We start from the raw sequence: 24,345 nt of genomic DNA on the forward strand, positions 1-24,345 counted from the left end.
TTTTGAGCAGAAATTAACATTGCAGTTTAACCTCAATAACATTATTACTGTTAGTTAAATATTAACAATCAAAATATGTAAAATAAGATAATATAATGCCTTATATCAAAAGACAATTTTTTATTACACAATTTGATCAATCGAGTGAAGACATTTTTTTGTGAGTTTATCTGCAATTTTGATAACAAAGTGACTGGTTACCATTGGTTTTCCTTTCAACAGATCAGAACAATCAATTTTGCATTTGAACTTCTGATGGTCACAATGTCACAGACTTCATAAATCACCTTTCTGGTATCACTGAATGCAGCAATTTGATTCGATTATACACCTGCGATCCAGCCAATCAGAGCTATCGGCAGAAAGATGAAAAAAATTACAATTGGCTGTATCTCTTAACATATAATCCAACCAAATTGCTACATAAACTCACTTCAGTGATAAAAGAGATGTGGCTATTGTAGTCAAGGTATAAGACACAGTCCGTAATAGTTTGACAGTGTGAAGATGACATAAAATATGGATGACATAAAACAACAGCAACACTAGGTGTTGAGTAAGGACTGAAATCGTCACACATAACAAAGAGCTCGGAAAAATCAAAGGATCCCCTATCATTGATGGAAAAAAATAACTTAATGATTATATATAATGGTCAAGATTAGGTGGAACTGATATATAATCTGCCATATCCAACTAACAATTCTATTTTGAACAATGTTTTTGCTTTTCAATATGTGTTTGCTCCTTTAAATAACAAATCATTTTCTTTAAAAAAACCTACATAATTAACTGTGCTTGGATTTCACACCGTTTTTGGTTATTCCATTGCTTTTTTTATTCTGTGAACTCTTTTGATATGCTTTACGGTAAAAATCAGCAAAGAGGGCTAAGAATATAATGGCATACAGCCCTATCCAATATACAAAAATCATGGAATAATTACATTCTATAAATAATAACTGAGATGAATGAATGACCACACATATAAACTGCGTCTGCAAAAAAACAAAAACAATTTTAGAACAAATTTCCAAACTAAAGAGTCATAGGGTTAAATCTATGTTTTTAAAGTCTGCATGAGAAAGTTTGGTGAACGTCATTTTTCCTTTCTGAGTCAGCCTTAATTGGTGCCGATAACTCTAGAAAAATGAATTACAGGTTTGGTAGACAAGATCGTTGAAAGATTAAGTTATCTCCTTTCTTTCAGTTGTAAGAATACTTCTAATGATGGCTTTTGTCTGTTCAGTACATTGAAGATGCCATCTCAAAATATACTCCGAGACAGTTGTAGCTCTTATTTTAATCTACTTCTCGCATGTAAAGTTCAATATAAGTTAGATCTGAAAGTATTTTTACACTTACAATTTGCATTTTGGTCATGTATTTTTTCCACCATAGATATTTCTGAAAGGCTGGACCGAGTGCAGCCAAACCGTAATATGTGTACATCATAAAATGTATAAAACTGTTTAATAATGCATGAAATGTTCCAAATCCTCCTGAAATTTAAAAGTTAAATTAAAGAATGAAATTCTGATGATTAGAAAAGTTAGCCGTTAAAACTCACTTTCATGTCATGTCTTATAAAAGACTATGTGATACAAGATAAAAAATTGTTTTTTACTTTTCTGCTCTTATTTGTGCTAATGAGGTTGGACAATGCCATGCAGTGTATAATGAGGGATATTTTGAAAGCGGCAGAAGTCTGCACTTTTTCTATTTCCAATTGACTGCACAAACTGTAACATACAGGGCCTAATTGTCCTATCAGGTGGAAACCAGGTAGAAATATCTGAAACTATTGTCTAGACCTATGCGAAAATTGAACCCTGGAACTAGAGGGCAAGCGTCTAACTTACTGAGCCACTACGGCTCCCAAGGAAAATAGATTAAATATCATCATACCAGGTGCAAACTTGACACCAAACCACCAGGAGAAAGGCATAATACCATGATGAAATACATGTAGAAAGGAAACCTGATTGTTTTTCTTACGTAACAAAAAGAAAACCTGAAAACAAATCAGATGAAGTCATAAAAAGAACAAAATTTTTCAACCGGGACACAATTTTTTATGGATGTGAATAACAATAAAGTTGAATGGAGTTTTACGTACTTTTCTGCACCATCTGGGCTAATTCAAGCTATTACGAACTTTGTCTTATACCTTCAGAGCTACATTTACAGATTTCTGCGATACAATAATAGTGGCTATTGTAGTCAAGGTATAAGAAGCAGTTCACAATAGCCTGACATTGTGAAAATGCCTTTCAGTAAGATATTGAATTTTTTCTTATTTCAATGTCTAGCTTTTCCTCAGAGTTAGCTCAGTCAGAAGTGAGTTAGATTGTCGTCTGCTAGTTACTTGCCCCATCTCAAGACAAGAAAATTACTGATGCAGCTATAAGCTTTTGAGGGGAACCCTTCAAAAATATAATATATTACACCAAACTTACAGTATCAAAGAGTTCTATAAACTTAGAAAAATAAAACCACCAACAAACATTAACCATCTGTAAAATAATAAAAGAAATTTAAATGAAATTCCACAGAACACAATACAAAGAAAAATGTCATCGGATCATGGATTTAAAGTGCAAGAGCTAAAAAAGCCAAAAATGACAAGGGTCTCACCTAGGCCAGGTTCTGTCGACTACAGATTTCAGATGGCCTGAGATTAATTTTGAGCATTGAAAGGAGGTAATTTTCACTACAAAAAAAAGACCTTTCAGAGGCCTGAAGAGGAGGCCCTAGCCCAATAGTCTACCCTCTAAATACACCCTAGATACCTAGGGTGGAACAAATACTTTACTGAGAATTTGGAATAGGGGATCTAGATCTGCTGTCAGATTAGTTTTCTTCTGTTAATCTTCATTATTTTTCATTTGATCTACCATCAACTATTTAAATTCATCTCAAAGATCAATATGATTTACTTACTCTTAAAGCTTTAGGTGAATGTGAATAATCAACAGGTTGACAACCATAACTATAACCAGTCATCCAACCAGATAACAAAAACTATCAAAATATAATGAAGTTATATTATTTTATATTTTAGAGCTATATGAATATAAGATTAATTAAATATTGTGAAAAATCTGACAATATTGATACTGATATATTACTGAGTGCAATTCATACAATTTTAAAACATGTTATCAAATTTGAAACTAGAATTATAATCCTTTAAAGGTCATGGGTAACCATTTTTCAAGGTTGATTTGGGTCTTTATATGTGTAAATAGTCCTCAGAAGTAAAAGAACTGCACAAAAATCGCAGTCCCTTCAAATTTCACTTCATATATGTCTTTTCTTTATGTGGCGTAGTCATCATTTTAACCTTCAAACACGGTTAATTCTGGACACACATGGATTTCAAAGCTCAAATTTTGACAGTGAGCTGTGTACACTATTACTGAGTAGTTCGGCTAAAAATTTCCATTTCTGAGACTACAGTTTAATTGGTGGAATAAATGGCAAACATGTCCCTTTAATTAATAACTTCTCCTGTATTTACTTACCTCAACAAAGATATACCCTGATAATATAACCATAGCAAAATTATAAACAACTAGGACGTTCTTTAAATTCATTGGTTCTCTCTTCTCCATGAATGATGGTCCCAGTTTAACAATAATAAAATAAGCTAGACATATAAATAAACTTGGCCATGGTGATGACATTAAAGTCCATCCTTCAACTCTAGAATCTGTAAAAATGATTATTATTACTTCAAACGCTGCACCAAAAGAGCACCAAATATTTTTACTCTGTTTTGACATCAAACGGAACCAACTCCAGACGAACTGATTGGCAAAAACCTATCTTTTTTTTGGACATAAGCAAAAAAACGCTAGAAAAAGTGCTAGAACTACTCTGACAACAGACTTATGATCAGATAATTGTTTTGGAAAAAACAGGGCCAGCCTCCTTCCTAAACCATTTCCTATTTCGCGTTGTAGTTTTGGAGAATGCTATGCCATGTTGTGTTGGACAGCAGCCCGTATGTTTAGTTAATGCATTTAAATTATTTCTATTTGTTTGTTTTGTCAAACCTTGTCAAGTCAGATCTGGTGTTTAAACCCCTTAAGAATATTAAGATACTAACCGGCTTTGGTCATCAATTCATCATAACTTCTAACAGCTGATGTTAACAGGTTGGCCATATTGCTTCAATCTCTGCCAGTACCCAATTAATCAATTATCTGAAATAAAAAATTTGATAGGTGTAGCTTTCTCAATCTGATGCAGAGCTGGATGTTTCACTTCCCATTTTTGGTGCAGGGTACTTCTCTTTCAAACCATGATCTGATGCGATTCTTCTTTAAATTGTGTGCTATGGCATATTGACACAAAAGCATTAATGTTAGTATTATCTAACCAATCAAAAATACACTTGAAAATGTTAACATAATAAATATGTAGTTTTCCAGAAATCTTCACTGATTGAAAGAAATTTCTGATAGCAAAAAAATGTTCATTCATGTAGGCATTTAAAATTTCAAATAAAATTTTCTAAAAATGTTAAATAAATTTAAAAAGTTTGACCATTATTCAACAACTTAAAAGAAACACAGCTTAAGTACCAGTACAGTACTAATGATCTGAACAGCAAATCTCAAATCCAAAATAATCAATCTTAAATGAGGAATATTTCATTATGAAAAGTGGTATCAAGTGTCTAGAAGAGTACGCATACCCTGCTTGGTACCTAAGGTTGAAATATAAAGTTTGGCCTGCATTAAAACTGCCCTTTTTCAAGGTATTTACAACCAAAATAGTAGTCAAATAAGTTTTGTTTGTTCATTAACACATATCAGTGACATAACATAGAAGATAACATTAAAGGTCATATAGATTGAAGGTTAAATAATGATGATGAGACATTTTTCACCCGACTGTACAATAACAGACAATTTTTCTCAATTGTAAAATAACAGATTTTTCAATTGATAACAGGAGATTTTTTACTTGACTGTACAGAAATGGAAAATTTTTCACTTAACTGTACAATAACTGGATATCTTTCACTGTACATAGAATGAAAGGAGATGTTTTACTAGACTGTACATAAGATTTTTTCACATGAGTGTACAATAAAAGGAGATTTTATCACTTTACTGTACAATAAGAGGAGATTTTATCACTTGACTGTACAATAAAAGGATATTTTTCATCAATAATAGATTTCACTTTTCTGTACACTAACTGATTTCTCTGACTGTACAATAACACTGTATAATAATTTTTCCACTTGACAGGACAATAACAAAGACTTTTCCACTTGACTTAAAATATAACATTTTTCCTTTGATTTCTGTCCTACCATGAAACTTGTCTGAACATTGTTGCAGGCTTAAAGGTGTCACAACAAATGATCAGAAAATTGAACAAAGGTGATCTAAAAATGAACCTAGTAGTAGAATGAAGGTACAGTGATTGTTGTTGTTGGCCATGACATGTGACAAAATCTTGAAAATATGTAATTAGTCTTCAGAAGTACTTCAGGAATTTCTTTTCCCATTTCTATAGATGTCTTTACACACATAGATTTCAAGGCTCAAATTTTGATGGTGAGCAGTGAACACTTTTACTGACTGGCTTGGCCAGAAAGCTGACGTTTCTGAGACAATGGTACAATTGGTAAAAAACAGGCGCAACTGTCCCTAAGCGTATTGGATCTCTGAAAGGTGACATACTGTTTGGACACAAATATGTTTTTGCGTGAAATTGTTGTATGTTGACTTTGCTGTAAAATAAAATTATCATATTGATAATTATATTACGCAACTTTTCAAAAATGGTTTAAAAACTTTCATTACTAGTACATAAAGTTTAAATCTGTTCAGTGGCTATGATTCAAAACTTTTTGTACATCTATCTCAGTGAAAATTTTTAGAAACTCAACTTACAACCTTTTTCTTGTGACATCAACGATATATATCCACTAACTATATTATACTTTTTGCAATATTTCAACAATTTCCATATTATAACTTTTTGCGTTCACTAGTTTTAATTACTATCGTTCTGTTCATTTATAAATCCTTATAAATATTATTTCACTGTAAATTATATCAATTTGTTTTGTCCAATTTTACTATTATTAAGTCATTTATTATATCAATTATATATATTTTTATTGTAGTCTCTTTCTTCCTGCCACAAGGCAGTCTCTAAAAAATATCGAAAACAAGACTTTGAATCTTGGACCATGGATTTTGTACTGGGAACTTACAAATATAAAATTAACCAGCTGTATCATGTAATACATATAAATAAATGGATATTTAATACTGGTAACCTCCCTATCAAATAATTAAATCAACATATCAATCAAAGGGTTTCGTTCATAACTTAATGACTCTTATCACACATTTTTGTTTTTAGTATTCATAATAAAACAACCCACAAGCCAGAAAACTTACTACTAGAGAGATAGGATAATCTCCACGAAAACATTGAACACATTTTTCTTTACTCAACAAAATTTAATAACTAAAATATATGAAGTCTGCCTAGAGCCAGTAAAGAAACTTCAATTATTTTTTAAAGATTGTTACCATAATATATCACAGGCTAAAATCAATAGAATATTTACCAAATATTTTATTGTGTACAAAAAAAATCCAAATTACTTTCGAACAAATTTAGTTAGAAAATTAGTCTGTAAATTGTTAATACTCCAGAACTCTTAAAGATGGGTTCCCTTAGTTTCATTTATAAAAATGAAAATGCTAATACATAAATGAATAGAAAGTAGAGTTGTTCTAATGTCTTGGAAAAATACCACTTTGTCTCACAGCTAAATTAGAAGAGAATTGCCAGCAGAAGTCCAACGAGTGACCGATCAAGAAAGGTCAAAAAGTGTGGCCTGAACACCTTGTTACCTTTCAACCACCCTAATCTCTGACTCTAGTCGGTACAGCATAACAATAAAGCTGGATGAATTCTATTCTAGCATTGATTGATACACACCTTGTTGGCATGTTTGAAGAGTACAAAGTCTATACAAGTACATTGTAACCTAATGTATGAATCGTTTATAAAAAACTTACTTACTAGATCTAGGCTAATTTACTGTTTGTATTTGTTACAGTAGCCTACAGTGAAATTTGCCAATTTTGATTTGAATATCAACTTTAAAACAGTACTTTAAACTTTTGTAAGTTTACATGAGTTAGAAATAGGCATACACTTCTTTCAACAAAAAAAAATTCATATCATAAATCAATGTTTACATTTTATTAAGGCAAAGAAAGTTCAAGATCAACATTTTTAGGCTAATATTCCAAATCTCATTAAAAATAATTGATAAAATTCGAATTATATAGATCTAAAGCATTTGATTTGAGTACAATAGACTAAATTCTAATGGATAACAACATTGAATTTGAGCTTACTCCTTCAGTCTTTCAGTCCTTAGCTTGGGCTTATCGCCTTACCAATACCGGTTTTCACACCCGTTATTTTCTCCCCACCAGCCACAAAGCAATGTTAATAAACTTTTAGGGCTTGTATTTTTACGTTAACGAATCAATACCTGTATCAAAATCGGCCTTATTTTCTTCTGTTTACCTTCCAAAGCCGGTTGTTACGGTGAGTGTCCCAAACTCTACTACTTAGCCATGCGGATTTTTTTTGACATGTATTTAGTCTTCAATATCCAGTCTTTCTAAACAATTTTGATTCCAGACCACAACTATTTATCATTAATAAAACATAGCTGAATGCTATTTCACCCTTATTGAAGTTAAAAAAAATAGACAGACTCTACATGAAATTATTTTTTGCAAAAGTTTATAAACAAATCAGTGCATTATAGAATAAATACCCAATCAAACTCTTGACCCGATCAAAACTGTATTATGGCGGGGGATAAGTGCCACAAATCAACATCAAACAACCATCACCGAATTACGAAAAATAAATACCTATTTCTTATTCTGCCGAAATAGACCCACTAAATGTAATATATGGCAAGACACTAAATCAATTCAACGCAAATGAATCACGTGTATAGACATAGTTTGCTTACAAATTATATTATAATTATACAAAAGTTTTAGCCAATATACACCTTCTAATCTACAATATGGCAGGGGATATCTGCCACAAATTAATGTTAAAACGCAACATAGTTTTAGACCTTGTATTCATTTCTTATTCTGCTAAAATATCCTACACATTTTTGTTTAAGATGGCATGATTTAATTCATAATAATGGCCCAGCTGGCAGCTGATATTTGTACTGTCCAAGGCTGTGTATATGTGACAAGAATACAATCAAACTGCTTAGAAAGGGCAGACTAAGGCAGACAATTACAACTTCAGATGATCCATCAAAGCTCATGTTGAACTATCAGAGAAAGTTCATTTCTGTGGTCAGTGACTAGATGGACTCATACAAAATATTTTATCCATTTAGTTAGATTGTGCTTGGAACTTTGGATAGTAATTGTGCTTTTTTGGGGTCAAATTGTAAACGGACAATCATTCTGAAGGTTTCTTGTGACCTACATGCATTGAAATTGTTTGGACTCTACTTTACAGTTAAATTGTTTCCAAATATATCACAACTCCTTATGAGGACACTTTTACATCTCATTGCCCAGAGACAAGAGAAGCATGCGCAGTAGCATATTTAAGGAGAGGGCCATTAGGTCTTATTTTGAAGTAAAAATTGAGCTCAACATTCTCCTTGGCTTATGGGAGCCTCTGGCAGCCCCTTGTCTCCCGGGCTTTACTCAGATACGCCCTTGATAATGCACAAATAGCAGCCCTCTAGTCTCAAAATTGATCTGAATGAACATACATCATGGAGGCTGAATTCAGGATAATCAAGGCTATAGTCTTGAATACAGAGTCTTGAATAAAAGAAAAGAGATGACCATTTTATATATTATTTAATATTGACATCATATATATATAGATTATTTACATGTCACATTACCACATAATTTTTACATCATATTATATGACTAATGTAAACTAATACAAATTTCACATACAGATGGATATCTTTTTTATTCTAGCACAAACTTATTGAGGTGTGTAATGACATTAATGTTGGTATTCCAAATATCGGTATCCCAAGATGGCTATTTATTATCATTTTAAGATATCCTTGGAACTTCAACACCAAATTTGGACACCATGGAAATTGCCAAGGTGTTATGACATTAATATGGATATCCCCGGATATTTTTTCTCAGATTACCAAAGATGTAATGAAATGTATATTGGTATCTCAGGTTGTTCTTTATCAATCATTACATTAAATAGTGTAATGAAACCCCAATAGGTATTAGAGTCAAGCCGTAAATACTATTATTAGTGATAACACTGATGTCAAATTCAATATTAATTTTAAATGTACCTAATAACAAACATAACCCAAATATGTTCTAGTGAAGCTTCTATATACAATTCTATGTAATTGAGCGTAAACCTTTTTGGAACCCCAAATTCTCTCCGCCAATGAAAGGAACTTGGGTACGCATTGCCATTGCAGTATACATCTATCCTGGAAGGAAAGGGTTCCTCAAGGTTTAGCATGTCTATGACATCTACTTACAATGTATTGAATGTGAAGTGAAATAGGTGGACACTAAAGAGATAGTAATAAGGTCTCCTAAATAGTTTATCTGTATCAGGGACACTGATATCACCGATTTGCACCATTCCAATTTTCAATCAGATGTCTGTGGTTTCTGCAATTCCACTAAAACTAAGTGTTTGATGACATCACTGATTGCCAAAGGCATTGTGTGATAAAGCATATTTGGTGATGTCATTAAACACTTAGAGTGGAATTGCAGGAACCATAGATGTCTGATTAATAATTTGAATGGTGATACACATAAAATTTAAGAAAACCTCTTTACAACCCCTTTAATAGTACACATTGAAATAGCATTTAGATTGAAAGATGCATGTATGCGCATATTAATGCATGTACCTACAAATAAGATTATCATATATATATTGTTTCAGAAAGTATACAATGCTGTATAATAGTGCAATTGTAGCAAACACTATAAAGCAAATGAACCCGCAATCATATTAAAGGGACAGATTTGCCATTTTCGGGGATTTATTTTGGGTCTTGAATATATGTAAATAGTCTTCAAGAGTACTAGAAAAATATGAAAATCATAATTCCTTCAAAAATACCCTCAAAAACTAGGAATTACGCTTTCTTTTAAAAAAATGGTGAACCTTTCCCTTTAAATATGAAATATTTTATTTCCTTTTTTTCAGTGGGTTAATTCAAGAAATTAATGATGTCTCCCTAACTATATATACCGCAAATTTCATTAGTCCAATTACAATGAATATAATACAAATAACAACAATATATAATACAATTAAAATAGGTATGGTTATTGTTAGAAACCCTCTCACTGTATATACTAATTTCATTACTCACAAGCACACTGAAACTTCATAATCTGCATATTTTTAATTATATATTTCAATATTCAATAACACAGTTAATTAATTAGTAACAGAGCCATATATAGAAATATTAAAACAGAAGCTAGTTAATATTACTCAGAATTTTATGCAATGCTATCTGGACTATTTCAATCAAAATCTAACATCGGTAGTTGTACAGACACACATTTGTCTAGATACTATAAACTTTCTCTTATACCTTGACTACAATAATCATTTTTCTTGGATTACAGAATGCAGCAATTTGTTCAGATTGTATGCCAGCGATTACAGCCAATCAGAGCACTCAACAGACAGACTGTTAACATTATGGATTATCATTTACAGACAATTTATTGAGGGATCTGATTAGCTGCACTACATTTACAAAACTAGAAGGTGGCTATTGTAGTCAAGGTATAAAACAGAAGTTCATCATATCCTGACCATCGACTCGAACAGTCCACTTGTCCACTGTTTTAATATTTTTATTTTTAGACTTCTGTACTTAATTCTTAGCCGAGTTCACAAATGGATTTTGTACCCAACAGATGAATGGGATCACTAATCTTGGAGTCTATACCTACATATTCCTGTGCCAGTGATTTCGCTACTTCACAACTGCAATGAAATAATCCACAATACTTAAACCACAATAGTAAATGATAGAAGGATAGATTTAAAGAACTATTTAAGAATCTCTTTTAATACATGTACATCAAAAATCTAAGTTACATGGAAAAAGTGTTTAACAGAGCTAGTGTCCTATATCATAAATTCTACATTCTTATGAAGGTGCTTTTCTATTGCCCCGTACATGGTCTGGAAAAGCTAAATAAAGGTTTAAATTGGTGTAACTTTGGTCAGGTATTGGTTCATTTGATAATGAATATTGTATATGACATATTACATGGAAACATACAAACAAAAGCATACATTATCACCAAACAAAAAGATTTTGCTTTTAGAGTTACCTCCCTTTCTAGAATTCTTTTGTGATGAAAGTAAATTTTCGAAATATAGATTGAGCAAAATTTTATTTATTTATTAGTTTGTTTCGAACAAGCAAAAATAAGCATAGATTAATTTACCATTTTTCTGTTTAAGAGAAGAAAAGGCTGAATCATAAAAAGTTCATAAGATTTGCTCACAACATATAAACATACAGATTGGAATGATAATATAAGAGGGACACACGTAAAAAAAAAAAAAAAAAATGTTGAAATGAACGTTTCCTCAACTTGCTACTAAGTATTGAATATGGTTGAAAAATAATAGCTATAGCAAACAACAGAATTTTTCAAAAATCATAATGTTTTATTTTTTAAGACCACCCAAATAAGCTTTAAAATTTATCAGTTCATCTCATCTTTCTTAGTCACATAGGTGATCTTGTAAAAAGCAACTATAATAATAATAAAGCATAAACATTTGCACAAAATAAATTAAGATTTTAAACTTTGCGTATCATCACATATATCATATACCACTAATCTTCAACTTTCTTTATCAATAATCAAAGTATTTGGACAGACGAACACTGTCTGTTTACAATAATTGAATTTTTCCAATCATGAAAAAAAAATCACGAAAAAATTGGCATCCATGTAAAATTTCCATAACAGATTTGGATTTGTATAATTCGCCTGTCTAAATACTGATTTTCCCTATCTCATGATATACTCCAGTAAGTTTTCTCTATCTTCTAATAACGATTTCCACCAGTGCCATATTGCTGGGCCACACCTCTAGCAGCTCCTGCAGCAGCCTGGGCAGTGGCTGTTTGTACACCTTCATTTCTCATGACACCTGTAGCAAACTCAGCCTGTGCTTTCTGGAAGCTAGCACCAGTGCTTCTATAGATTCGATGAACCTACAAGAAAATAAAATTAAATATATCTTGCTACCTGTTGTACTGATCTTCTTTCAATTTGAGAATTTCTTGTGGATAATTCCTCATCCAAATATTTTCTCTCACATCTGATAGAGCTATCTATGTCACATTTCATAATGGAAATCTGGCTTGTGGTTTAATTACAATTTAAGATAATTTCATTTCCAGACTGATATTACCATTCTTCCATGAAGTTATAACTGTACTAAACACGAAAATCTTCATAACAGTCTGGAAACTATCATATTATCTTTCCTTTAAATCTTCATCTTTAATTATAGACAAACCACATGTCAAATTTTCATTTTGAAAATGCAACTGGCTAGTTTTAAAATCTTTCCTTGCTTCAATAATAATGATTTGTCTATGATATAAATTCAAGTTTAATTTGATAACAGAATCATTGTAAAATTGCACATGAAAATGAAAACATTGACACAATATCAACAGGCAATCATGCAATTTACTACACACTTCTATTAAACTATGGTAAATAAATATAATTATACATTATTACTAGTGTACTACCTCAGTTGGTTTATAAGGGATTGCCAATGGAAAAGAGGGAACCAGAGATACAGAGATACCACTTTCAGAAAAACATAAGATCTTAACTGAATCATTAAAAATTTAATTTGAATTCAGAAATATCAAGGCAAAAAATATCAAGTTTGGTTTTTATGAAAATGTGATACAATAAAACGATATAAATAATTGTGTTTTCACTGAGAATTGTGAAGAAAAGCTGGCAAGATCATAAAGTCACATATTACAAGACTGCTGTTTGATTGGAAGTTAGAACTATTAGTTACCAATACGAATGAGATAAAGCTGACTTTTGCATTTCCATTGAATAAAGTGTAAACCAGTTTAAATGTAGCCTTCTTTTGTCCCCTTATAAATTGCCAAACACAAAAAGAGAGGTTTTCAGTTCCCTAATCAACCATCGTTTGGCAATTTTCCCAGTGGAAACACACGAAAGCTAGATTAAAACTGGCTTAAAGACAGGTTTTCTCTCATTGGGAACACAATTACAAATCTATAAGAAATCGACCTATGACTTAAATATCCAAATAAGATCTTATTCTCTTCTGAAACAAAATTTCCCAAGCAAATATTATGTGGTGCAGCCATAAGCTAAGATTCATTGATTCACACACTGTATCTTCTGTAGCAGAGAAATGGTTTAGGAGAAAGTTGCCTTCAATTTTCATTTCATTGCACTGACTTTACCTTTATTAGTAACACAAGAGAGCATACAGCTTCCAATGTGAAGAATAAAGCTACAAATAACATGACAGCACCCGCTCCGGAACTGGTACCGATGGTTTTTAATCCATTTATCCACCCTCTACAAACAAAATATAGCATGTGAGCAAAGAATATGCAGAATAATATAGTGGGTATTGGTTCATCAAGGTGATTAGGCTATCCCTCTGTCATGCATAAATCTAAAAACTAAACCAGAGGTACACACAAGTAAAAAGAAAATGACAGCAAGGGGCTGAAAGTAAAACATGTTCATTTGACTATGAAAAGGCATATTTTGTTTTCCCTAAAGTATTTTTTAAGAAAAAATGGTAAGAAATGACTTCAACTATTTTAACAAAGTTTTTCAAAATGAATTTTTGAACATTTTGATTAATAATTTAGTAAGTTTAAGGTTAACAAAATAATGCCTGATCATATAGAGACTAAATACAAATGGCTTGAAAAAGATAAAGTCGTTGGATAGTTGCTTAATAAAGCTAAACTTAATTTAGAAAAATTGGCTTCTGGTTCATCTGCAATTAAGATGTAAAAGTGGCAAATGTCTATATAGCCACTAATCACTAATCAATAATTTCTTTAATTGCAGACAAACCAGTGAATTGATTTATATTCTAAAAAGTGTTGTGAGATACCAGTAGATGGAATTGAGCTCTATTAGCAGGTTAAGCAAGAGACGACTTTATCTGATGGCAGCTTAAGAAAGGAAGGTTTGCAATAATACTTCAAAAGTTCAATCACATATTCTTAGAGCAAAAATTTGGTTCAGATTCTACTTCTAAATTAAACAGCATGGATCATAAGTCAATATATAAAAGAGGCAGTATGCATTGTAGCAGAAATTAAATAAAATTATTTTTTTAATGCCATTGGTATTTGAGATGTTCCCTTGAAATATTCATTTGCAACCCTTCTTATCCCACCAATATTCTTTTACATTTGAAATGATATAGCTAGCTTCAACAGTCAAACTATCAGTCGAACTCTAAAACTTTAAAATTATTTGACACTATTTAAGCAAGGATAAATACATAGTTCTCGTTAATGCCTTACAAATGACTGATTTTAAGAAAACACCAATACAATTAGCTATATCGTATACAAATATAAAGGAATACTAATCTTAAACCATGCATAATCTAGACCTACAAAAATGACCATTAAAATTACTTTTTCATTTCTAAAGCACATTATTTAAGACTTCATTTGGAGCTTTGTTGACTGAAAGAGGCTTCAATAATTTGTGCCTCAAAGTGAAAAGAAATTTTTTATGGTCATTTAAACCCAGGAAAAAATACACCAAAATTAAAGTTAGGCTAAATCAACGTCTGCTGCATGCAATCATTCAGGAGAATAAACAGCCATGACAAAATCTTGACCACATTTAAGGGGATGTATACCTTGACTAATGTGGCAAAACTTATAATAGCCAAGAAGCCAAAAAAGAGTCCCAAAAAGATCATAATAAGTCCTGCAGCCACATTTGTTTTGACTACTCCCAGTCCACTGATGATTCCACTGAAAAAATGGGTGAAATGTACAGAGAAATATTAGATATTTTCTTTATAGCAAACACAAATCTACATAGATGTTTTGTTTCATGTATTTTCTGTGGGTAACTACATTTGCCACCTATGAATATTAGCTAATCATTTCAACTTATGCTATTTCTTAATAATAACCAATTCTAATTTTAACATCCATATTACAAATGGTCCTGATAAAGTGAACCGTGTTTGTGTAGGGTATCTTGCCCTGATAAAAATAACTATTTACACCAGTATATCTGTGCTGCATCTGGCTCACTTCAAACAAAATATGAGTTGCTCTCTAACAAAAAAGTGTAGAAAAGGTCAACAAAGAATCAAAATGGCCGACAATAATAATAATTTGTATGTGTATAGAAACTGGGTCTGGTTCATTTTAGCATTTACATAGCAAGTTGAACGGCCAAATCCGAATGAGATCAACTTTTATCTTGCATTCCAGGTCTATTTTGCTGGGCCAGGCACATTTAGACACATTAACATTTGTAAATATTAAAGATTGCCATATGAGATTCAGATCTGGAGTTTTAGGTCTAATTTAAAGTAAGCTAGCCCAGGGTATGAAATAATATATGGAAGATTTGATCTACTTACACTGTGAAATCGGTCAATCCTAAACATTGTATAACATATACACAGAATTGAAAGAAAAAAACAAAAAAGAACACGAAAAAGTTGAATGAACTATCACTCCTGTAAAATAAAAGACATATTCTTTTAAGTATGATTAATTTTTTTTTATCCATTAATCAATTCAGATTTATTTCAAACAAATCAAAAGCCTTTGGTGGAAAACTAAACCTTTGCCTAATTTTTTCTAGTTCTTCATGGTTTTCACATTAACTATTACTATCATCAATTGATTATGCAACAACCTCTATTAAGCAATCGCTTTCAATAACAATAACAAAGTCACTCTTTATCAATTCAATTAACAATTGATAAACGACCACCTCCATGAAAGTGAAAATTGTGTTTTATGCTACATACCTGAACGCCTTGTATAATGGTCTATACCAACAGACAAATGAGCAAGGAGTAAACAGGACAAACCATAATATAGACAATCCAAAACACGTTCCACCAGATGATTCAACAATAAAATAGGCTAATGAAGCTAATAGATTTAGAAATAACACTACTGTATGGACTGAAATAGAAAAACATATCAAAACTGAGGATTTCTAGGATAGAATAATGGATTAGCCTTTCACTCTAATCAGGGTAGAGTCATTTTCACAGTGTCAAGTTTTTAGTGGCTGCATCTCATACAGAAGTTTGTCAATGCAGCAATTTGATTGGATTGTATGCTAGTGAATATAGCCAATCTGAGCCCTCGAGAGAAAGACAGTAAAAAATAATTATGCATGAAACTGAGGGATCTAGTTGGCTATAATCACTGGCATACAATCCAATCAAATCACTGACATTAAAACAAGAAAGTGTGCCATTGCAGTCAAGGTATAAGATGAAGACGTAATATCTTGAACATTGTAAAAATGTGGTTGCCTTACTGCTGAAATGCCAACATAATCCTTTACTTGGATTCAAGACCCCCCTCCCCCGAAAATATGTAGGAAATGAAGCCTTACACATCCATAAATAGTAGACAAATTTAACAATACGTTGAAATTCTAAGGGAATATCTACACTGAAATCTTGGTAAAAACAGGGTCCAACTGGAAACCACTTGGGGAATGGTGGAAAATTATTTTCTCTACCTGAAAATAAAAAATAAAATATAGAAATTAATTAACACACAAAGTATTCTCTTTGACATTAGATATCAGCCCATTAATGACAGTTTTATTTTTCTCAAATTATTTGTCTCTTTGGCAATTACTTACTTCCAGCTTGCATGTTTTTCAAATCTTGTTCTTTTCTTTGTAATTCTGCAGCCTTCTTTTCTAGTTCCTGAAATAAGTTCACCAGAAACTAAAATTTTTGACAAGAATTGGATAGCAATTAATATCCTTCTTATAAATGGGAAATCCATATTTGGATGTGAGTGTTCACCCCCTGATAAAGTGCATTCGAAAAAAAAAATTATGCTATTTGTTAAAAATTCAAGAGAACATAATCTTAAAAAGCATTTCCTCGGATCATGGTTGGCATGTGCGCATAGTAACATATACAATAAACACAAAACCAAGCATTTTGATCTGCATTTAAATTAGATTGACACACGGTCAAATTTCTCCAAGTTGATCTTTACCTCTTGTCTCCTCTGTAATTCACTTGTATCAACTTTCTGTGCTGAAGACTGAGAGTAAGGTGGAGGGGGGTCTTCAGATGGTGTCATGATTGCAGGCTGGGATGACTTGGGAGGAGGAACACCAGCCTGAAACAAATAAGGTCTGCATTCAAGAAATATTGTACAAAAATTTCATGTTGATCTTAGTAAGGTGATACGTTGATTATGCCTTGTTATTTTTTTGCCTTGTTATCGCTCACTATTTTGGTGTCTGTGTTATGCCATTTCCAGCCTCAAAGTTTTCATCAACAAGGGCTACACATTATATACAGGTAAATGTGTTTTTCCAGATTTTTATGGGGCAAGAAAGGGGTGCCCAATATACACGCTTATGCATTATATTCAGAAATATACCGTACATCCATTTTCATATCTGAAGAACCATGAACAGTAATGGAAGCACAGGTTATTCAGCCTCACTTTCAATGCTTTTCAATTATGTCAGAAACAATAAGATGTATCTTCCTCATTTCAGCATTTTGGAATTGTCAGACAACAAATTTTGGCCACTTTCATGATTAGTGACTTCTCTTTGAAATTTGGACATCAATTTAGGGAGACCCAAGGCCTACCCTCTTTCCTATTCTATTTACGTTAAGAAGAAACTTACTCCACCAGCAGCAGGTCTGGTTTGATTTCCTTGATCAAATGGATTATAATCATCTAGAGCACCAGTTCTATTACCACCTGTTCCTGTAGCTTGTTGTACAGACGGATCCTACAAAATAACAGACAGTCAATGATTAAAATGAACATTGCTTAACATATCCATAGAGTTGTCTGCTGAAGATTTCAAGCATTATGAACAGAAAACATCAGAAAATACAAATGGCAGAACCAATCCAGCCCCTTTCACATGATCCAATAGAACAAACATTATACATGGCCTAACCCCACAAAACTTCAGAGAAAAAACAAATGGAGCAGTACCAAGTCATGGAAAACTTTAAAAGATTTGAATACATTAAACATAGGTTGTTTCTGGTACTGTAGATTAAAAAACCCACGTTGGGTGACTATTCTCTATCAAAAAGAGTAGAAATTGTACAGAACAGGACCAGACAGACAGTATCTCTTTTTACTGTCTGATTTCACTAATCTGCACATTATTGAGAGTTCAATTCAAGTATTGACCAAATTCTACGATGTAGAAGGGATATTGTAGAAGGAACACTTGATAAATTTTCAGCTCACCACACTCAACTTTTCCCTTGATACAAAGCCAAAAGAGAAACCTTCAAATACGCTTAATCATGGTTATCACTCAATATATTGTAATCTAAGTCCTAACAACTGTAAAGATGAGATTCAAAATACCATCACCCTAAATTATTATAAGCACTTACATTATATAAATTATACATCTTGGATCATAATAATAACAATAATAATATGATAATTCAAAATTAGCACATGATACAATAATCAGAACATGAAATAGTCATCGAAGCGATGAAATACAAAATAATGAAAATATTAGTGAGCTTTCACATTATACATGTATTGATTGACTTTCATATAGTCATGGAACCTTCAAAATGTACATTAAATTTACAATAAACACTCCTGGACCAGCTGTGACATAAGGCTGTACATATATTAATCTTTGTTTCTGTTCATCTTAACTATTGACTTTTATATTATCACAAAATAAAGACAACCCTTGTACATGTATTATGAGAATGGCATCTTCACATTTTACTACTACAATCTTAGTAAAGGTACTTATACCTAATATGCCGTTGAAAGATTATATACGTCACAGTCACTATTTGTGTATCACAGAATGCAGCGATTTGAAAAGGAAGGTGGTTAAAAAACAAATGTGTTCTTACTGCAACAAAAAATGCTGAACAAGGAAATCTTTACATATGTCTTCAAATGCTGATTTCCTTGACAAAGTTTCAATGATGATAAAAATCCAACATCAATACAAAGTCTTGTATCACATGAAAAACATACAATTTCTAATGCTGGCCTAATAATCATTATTAGCATACATAAATAGAAGTATTTCACTGTCTATATATAACACATTGAAACATTAATATAATGGAATTCAAAAATTTGTTGATGGATTGCCAATTCGTTTCAGAATAAAATCATAGTATCGCTTATAAACATCACTTCAGATTATTCATAGGACAAAATCCTATCTCCAGCTAGATTTGTTGTGGAATTTCTACCAAACTTGATGGAATACTTGCAGATTTAATGAAGTTTATGTCATAATGGCACTAACTATGAAAGTGGATAAGTTGTATTTAGCATTCAGTGATAATGATGAGAAATCAAGAAAAGACAAGAAAGATAAGAATGCAGAAGACACTGAGAAAAGAGGTAATTTACTTTGATTTTCATTCTACTTTTAAGCTTACAATTGTTCGTATTATAGGACATTAAACTAAACCAAGACCTAGTGACAACAAGTTTTTGTTAAGTGTTAGTGTTAAACAATTGTTTTATACATGATAATAACTTCATTTAACAAGATTCAAAACTCAACTATGTTTCATATTTCTTTTTCAATTTGGGTGTGTCATACCTTTTCTTTTCATATCATTCTATACAATAGCCTTCCTCATGCTGATACATGTAGATACAGTACCTCATTATTTAAAGAGACTGTTGAGAGGCTTCCTAACAAAAAAAATTTTATGTGAAGTCATCAACCACTTAGTTTGAATGGAATTACAGGAACCACAGATGTCTGATTGAAAAATGGAATGGTCTAAATTGATGCTATCAGCGTCCCTGCTACACACACAAAATTTAGAAACCCCTTTACAATCCTTTTTAGTCCATTTTCAGCAACAATTAGCATAGATCAGGATATGACCGTCATTGTAAATATGACAGTACCCTACATTTAGAGTTCAAATTAAGAATAATCAGGCAAAATTTAGACATAATCTTTGTTCAGTAATTGAAGAAACTATTTTCAGTTGTTACATTAATTACAGTCAAGAGATAGTATATTTGATAACAGAGATTGCAAGGTATTATCAACGGATAAATGTCGTATATATGGATACAATCAAGGTCTTTAAAAGGACAGGTGTACCATTTTTTTTACCAATCATACTTTAGTCTCAGAAACAGGCTTTTTTTTATAGCTAAGCTAATCAGTAATAGTGTTCACAGCTCACTGTCTAAATTTGAGCCATCAAATCCATGTGTGTACAGAATTATGCGTGATTGAATGTTAAAATGACGACTCGTCAATTTAAAATACTCTGTGATATAAGCTTATAGAAAAGACATAATATATAGAAATAGTGAGTAAAATTCCAAGTTTGAGATATTTTTGAAGGAATTATGTGATTTTCATACAATTCTAGTACTTCTGAAGTCTCCTTATAGTCAAGACTCAAATCAACCCCCAAAAGTGGCACACCTGTCCCTTTAAGCCTAATTAATTCTCCTTTTCCATACCATATCTATGATCTGTAATTCAGAAACCTTGATAGTATGTGACAACACTATCACAGTAAAGTTTCAATGGCAAAATTGTGATTATTTTCTAGCATCTTCACAATGGTCAAAGTTTTACGAACGTTGTCTTATACCTTGACTACAATAGCCACTGTTATTCAAATGATAGGCCATCTAACTTTACCCCATGTGTACTTAATCATTACTATTCACAATTATCCACATCAATAACCCACTAGTACTACAATTCAGTAATTCAGATTTCCAACAATATAGTTTGACCTATTAAGTATTTAAGAGATTCAATAAGATTACTATTAGTACCGTACAGGCTGTTGTTTATAGTACCATATGGAAAAAAATAACTTGTCAGTAACCATGAAGCTGAATTACAATATAAGCTAATCATATGGACATTTGACATACCAGTAGTGAAAAAATCAATTATTACTGCCAAGTTCACAAATCAATGATCTGAAATACTGGTACAGTAGTTTTCATTATTCAAAGATGGGAATGGAATAGACATGGTACAGATTCAGGTCTGCTGTAGGATTATCAATACAGTAGACATTTTTTTTATCTGTATCGATAATCCCACATAGTACACTGCAATGGACCTCCTCTATTAAAGATGGGTTCCTTTTTTTCATTCATGAAAATGCTAATACTTATATGAATAGAAAGTAGAGGTGGTCTGATGACTTAGAGAAATACGAGTTTGTCTCACATGTCCATAATTAATTCATAATTAGCTAAATTAAAGAATTACAAGCAGAATTCCAATGAGTGACCGATCAAGAGAGTTCAAAAAGTCTTTTTTTGTTTATCCAGACTGTACATACATGGAATTTATGATTGGTTAAAACTCTTATATATGTCATAAGAACGTAATGATATGATTAAGAATACATGATAATTCATTAGAAACACCAATTAATCAAATAGTTTGCTTAATTTGACACTAAAAAACAAGGAAGCCTATCTTTAAGGTTTAATAATTTATATTTAAATTTTAAATAAAAACTGCATCTAGATGTTAGAACTGACTGTATTACGATAAATATCAGTACTGGTTCAGGAACTGATATTATTAATATATATTTGAAAATAACGCAATATTTCCTTGATGAATTATCACAGGATATCCTTTAATTTTGTTTAGGTATGGCCATCTACACATTTTAACAGTAAATTAAATACCACAATTTTAGTCTTTGAATCAAGCAAGAAGAAAAAGAATATCATTATAATGAGTTAAAGAAATGAATTTTTCTTCCATGTGTCTGAAATCCAAAATATTGCAATAATGTTGAAAATATCCAGACTGTTATACAGGTTGTCTAAATATAGTTTGGGAATATTAATTGGAATTATTGATTGCATCTGTGGTAAAAACTTAACAACTATAATAACTATTCTGTAGAGATCAATACATCTACTGAATTACAATACTTATTACTGCAAGATTACTTGATAATTTGTCATCAAACAGCTGTTGAGGCATGGCTTTTATTATTACATTACTATGCAGCCTATATATAACTATCAAAAATTCCTTTGAATTTGGCAAAAGGGAAATAGAATATAAACTTTCAGGAAGGAATTAGCCAACTCTTTTTTGCTTCCTAACTGTCAATGGAATTTTCATGACACAGTCTGTATCACATGGCACCTTCATACATATTTCCCGTCTTGCTGACTGTACCGGTACTCTATTTTCTTGTCTGCAGCAGAGATTGAGTACTTTCAGTCAATATACCCATGTATCAAATATAAAGTCAATAATATGCAAGGCTGGGAAATGGGTATCGATAAGCAAACTGAGATCAATTATCGATGGCAGACTACCCATCAATAATCAATTAACAATCACAATAATTCATTTGAAAAACCCTGTAAATACTAAATTAATAACATGTCAAAATTCTTATTTTCATGGGCAATTTTTGGGTCATAGAAGTATATTCTTACTTTGATCGTTTAATAAGCTTATTTTTTATTGTGGGTATATTATGTTTTGAAGGGAACATATATGAAAGATTATTGCATGTTAATTGGTACAATGAAGAAATTGTACCTTTGACATATAATAATTGATTATGAAATTTGATAATCGATTATAAATTCCAAGCGACGATAATCCATTTTTTTGAGAAAGTACAACAATATGAACAGATAATGATGTATCAGGGCAGTGAATGCATAGAAGCAAGTTCCAATAATACATGATAATAAATTCAAGTTTTAGGAAACTTCCATTCAGAACTTAGTAAGCATAATCTTTATTCTGCAAATATGACTACAATGAAAAATTTTTCTAATGATAAGTAGATTTGAAAAAAGAAAACGGACAATCAAGAATAAAACCTTTTTTCAGAATTCCTTTTTAGAAAGTAGAGTTGTTTAAGTATGTTTGTTTTTTAAAAAGCAATTGTGAGACCATTTTGGTTTAGGGCCATTTTGACTATAACCCTCAAAAATAGCCATGATTTGATTTGAACAATACTAAACCCATCTTAATCAAATAATATTAAAATTCTAAAGCTCAAGGGAGGCAATCTATGATAAAAGAGTTTTACTAACGGATATTAAAATCAGAAAACAAGGTTAACCTGTCAATAGTAGGACTACTACACAAACAACCTGTCAATACATTGTGTTTCAACATCAGAGACCTATCCTAAATATGATGGGACAACCTAGTATGACCTGACCCCTACTCAATGGGGAAATGATAGTTTGAAAGGGACTGTGAGCCTCAAATCTACCCATTGCCATCAGATCAGTACTGATAAAACAGGCTTATTATATCAATGACGATGTAATACCATTTTAGTCGTTATCAGCGATTAGTGCAGACACAATTGGTGAATTGATACATCATGATATAAAACAACATGATAATATGCTTATCGTACCCCCAGCCTGTGTATCAGTAATTCTATGAAAGGTTCTGTGTCTTGGTCCCTGTTCTGTTTTTTGAGTGCTATACTTGCCTAGGCTAGCACCACCATATTACCAACTATTATTCATGGACAGCAAATTGTTTGCTGTTTGTACTGATTGCGCAAGAATTACAGATTTTAAATAAAGGTTAAAATCAAACAGAATATTTAGTCAGTAGGACTATTCCAGAAGTAAGTAGTAGTTGTAGTCTGAATCCAATTCCCTTGGACTTTTTGTTTGGAAGAGTCAAAGAAATCTTACCGCAAACGGATTCGACGCCTCTGGATCAGCAAACGGGTTACTATCAAAGCCGGACATTATTTATTCCTGTCAGGAATACACAACAAAAGTCAATAATAAGATATAGTCTGAAATATTATTCGTATGTCACATGAAACGAGCATAAATTCAGATTTTTATCAAGATGTCATTTGTGAGGTGTTTTTCTAATGGCAGATTACTTATGACGCATGCGCATCAATGTCGATCACATGAAATTACGTCATTTCTTTATTTTATTCAGGTTGATTTTTAGATTAATCGTTATTCTT

At 31.8% G+C, this 24,345-nt stretch overlaps 2 protein-coding genes across 2 annotated transcripts; both read right to left on the reverse strand.

The window, feature by feature from the left end:
- Window positions 1-788: 788 nt before the first annotated feature.
- On the reverse strand, window positions 789-4,172 carry LOTGIDRAFT_165788 (hypothetical protein; the record flags this gene model as incomplete). The annotated part of the gene is made up of 7 exons (XM_009062807.1): window positions 789-998; window positions 1,366-1,502; window positions 1,909-2,014; window positions 2,460-2,516; window positions 2,944-3,024; window positions 3,528-3,715; window positions 4,115-4,172. 7 exons carry the CDS (start codon window positions 4,170-4,172, stop codon window positions 789-791), a joined length of 837 nt encoding a protein of 278 aa, XP_009061055.1.
- Window positions 4,173-10,173: 6,001 nt separating this feature from the next.
- LOTGIDRAFT_219442 (hypothetical protein) lies at window positions 10,174-24,112 on the reverse strand (the record flags this gene model as incomplete). The annotated part of the gene is made up of 9 exons (XM_009062808.1): window positions 10,174-12,319; window positions 13,574-13,691; window positions 15,751-15,849; window positions 16,147-16,306; window positions 16,749-16,877; window positions 17,004-17,070; window positions 17,372-17,497; window positions 18,021-18,128; window positions 24,056-24,112. The coding sequence occupies 9 exons, from the start codon at window positions 24,110-24,112 to the stop codon at window positions 12,152-12,154; spliced, it is 1,032 nt and encodes a 343-aa protein (XP_009061056.1). The 3' UTR covers window positions 10,174-12,151.
- Window positions 24,113-24,345: the final 233 nt, after the last annotated feature.

This window comes from Lottia gigantea (genome assembly GCF_000327385.1).
Source record: "Lottia gigantea unplaced genomic scaffold LOTGIsca_53, whole genome shotgun sequence".
Taxonomy (NCBI): Eukaryota; Metazoa; Mollusca; class Gastropoda; family Lottiidae; genus Lottia; species Lottia gigantea.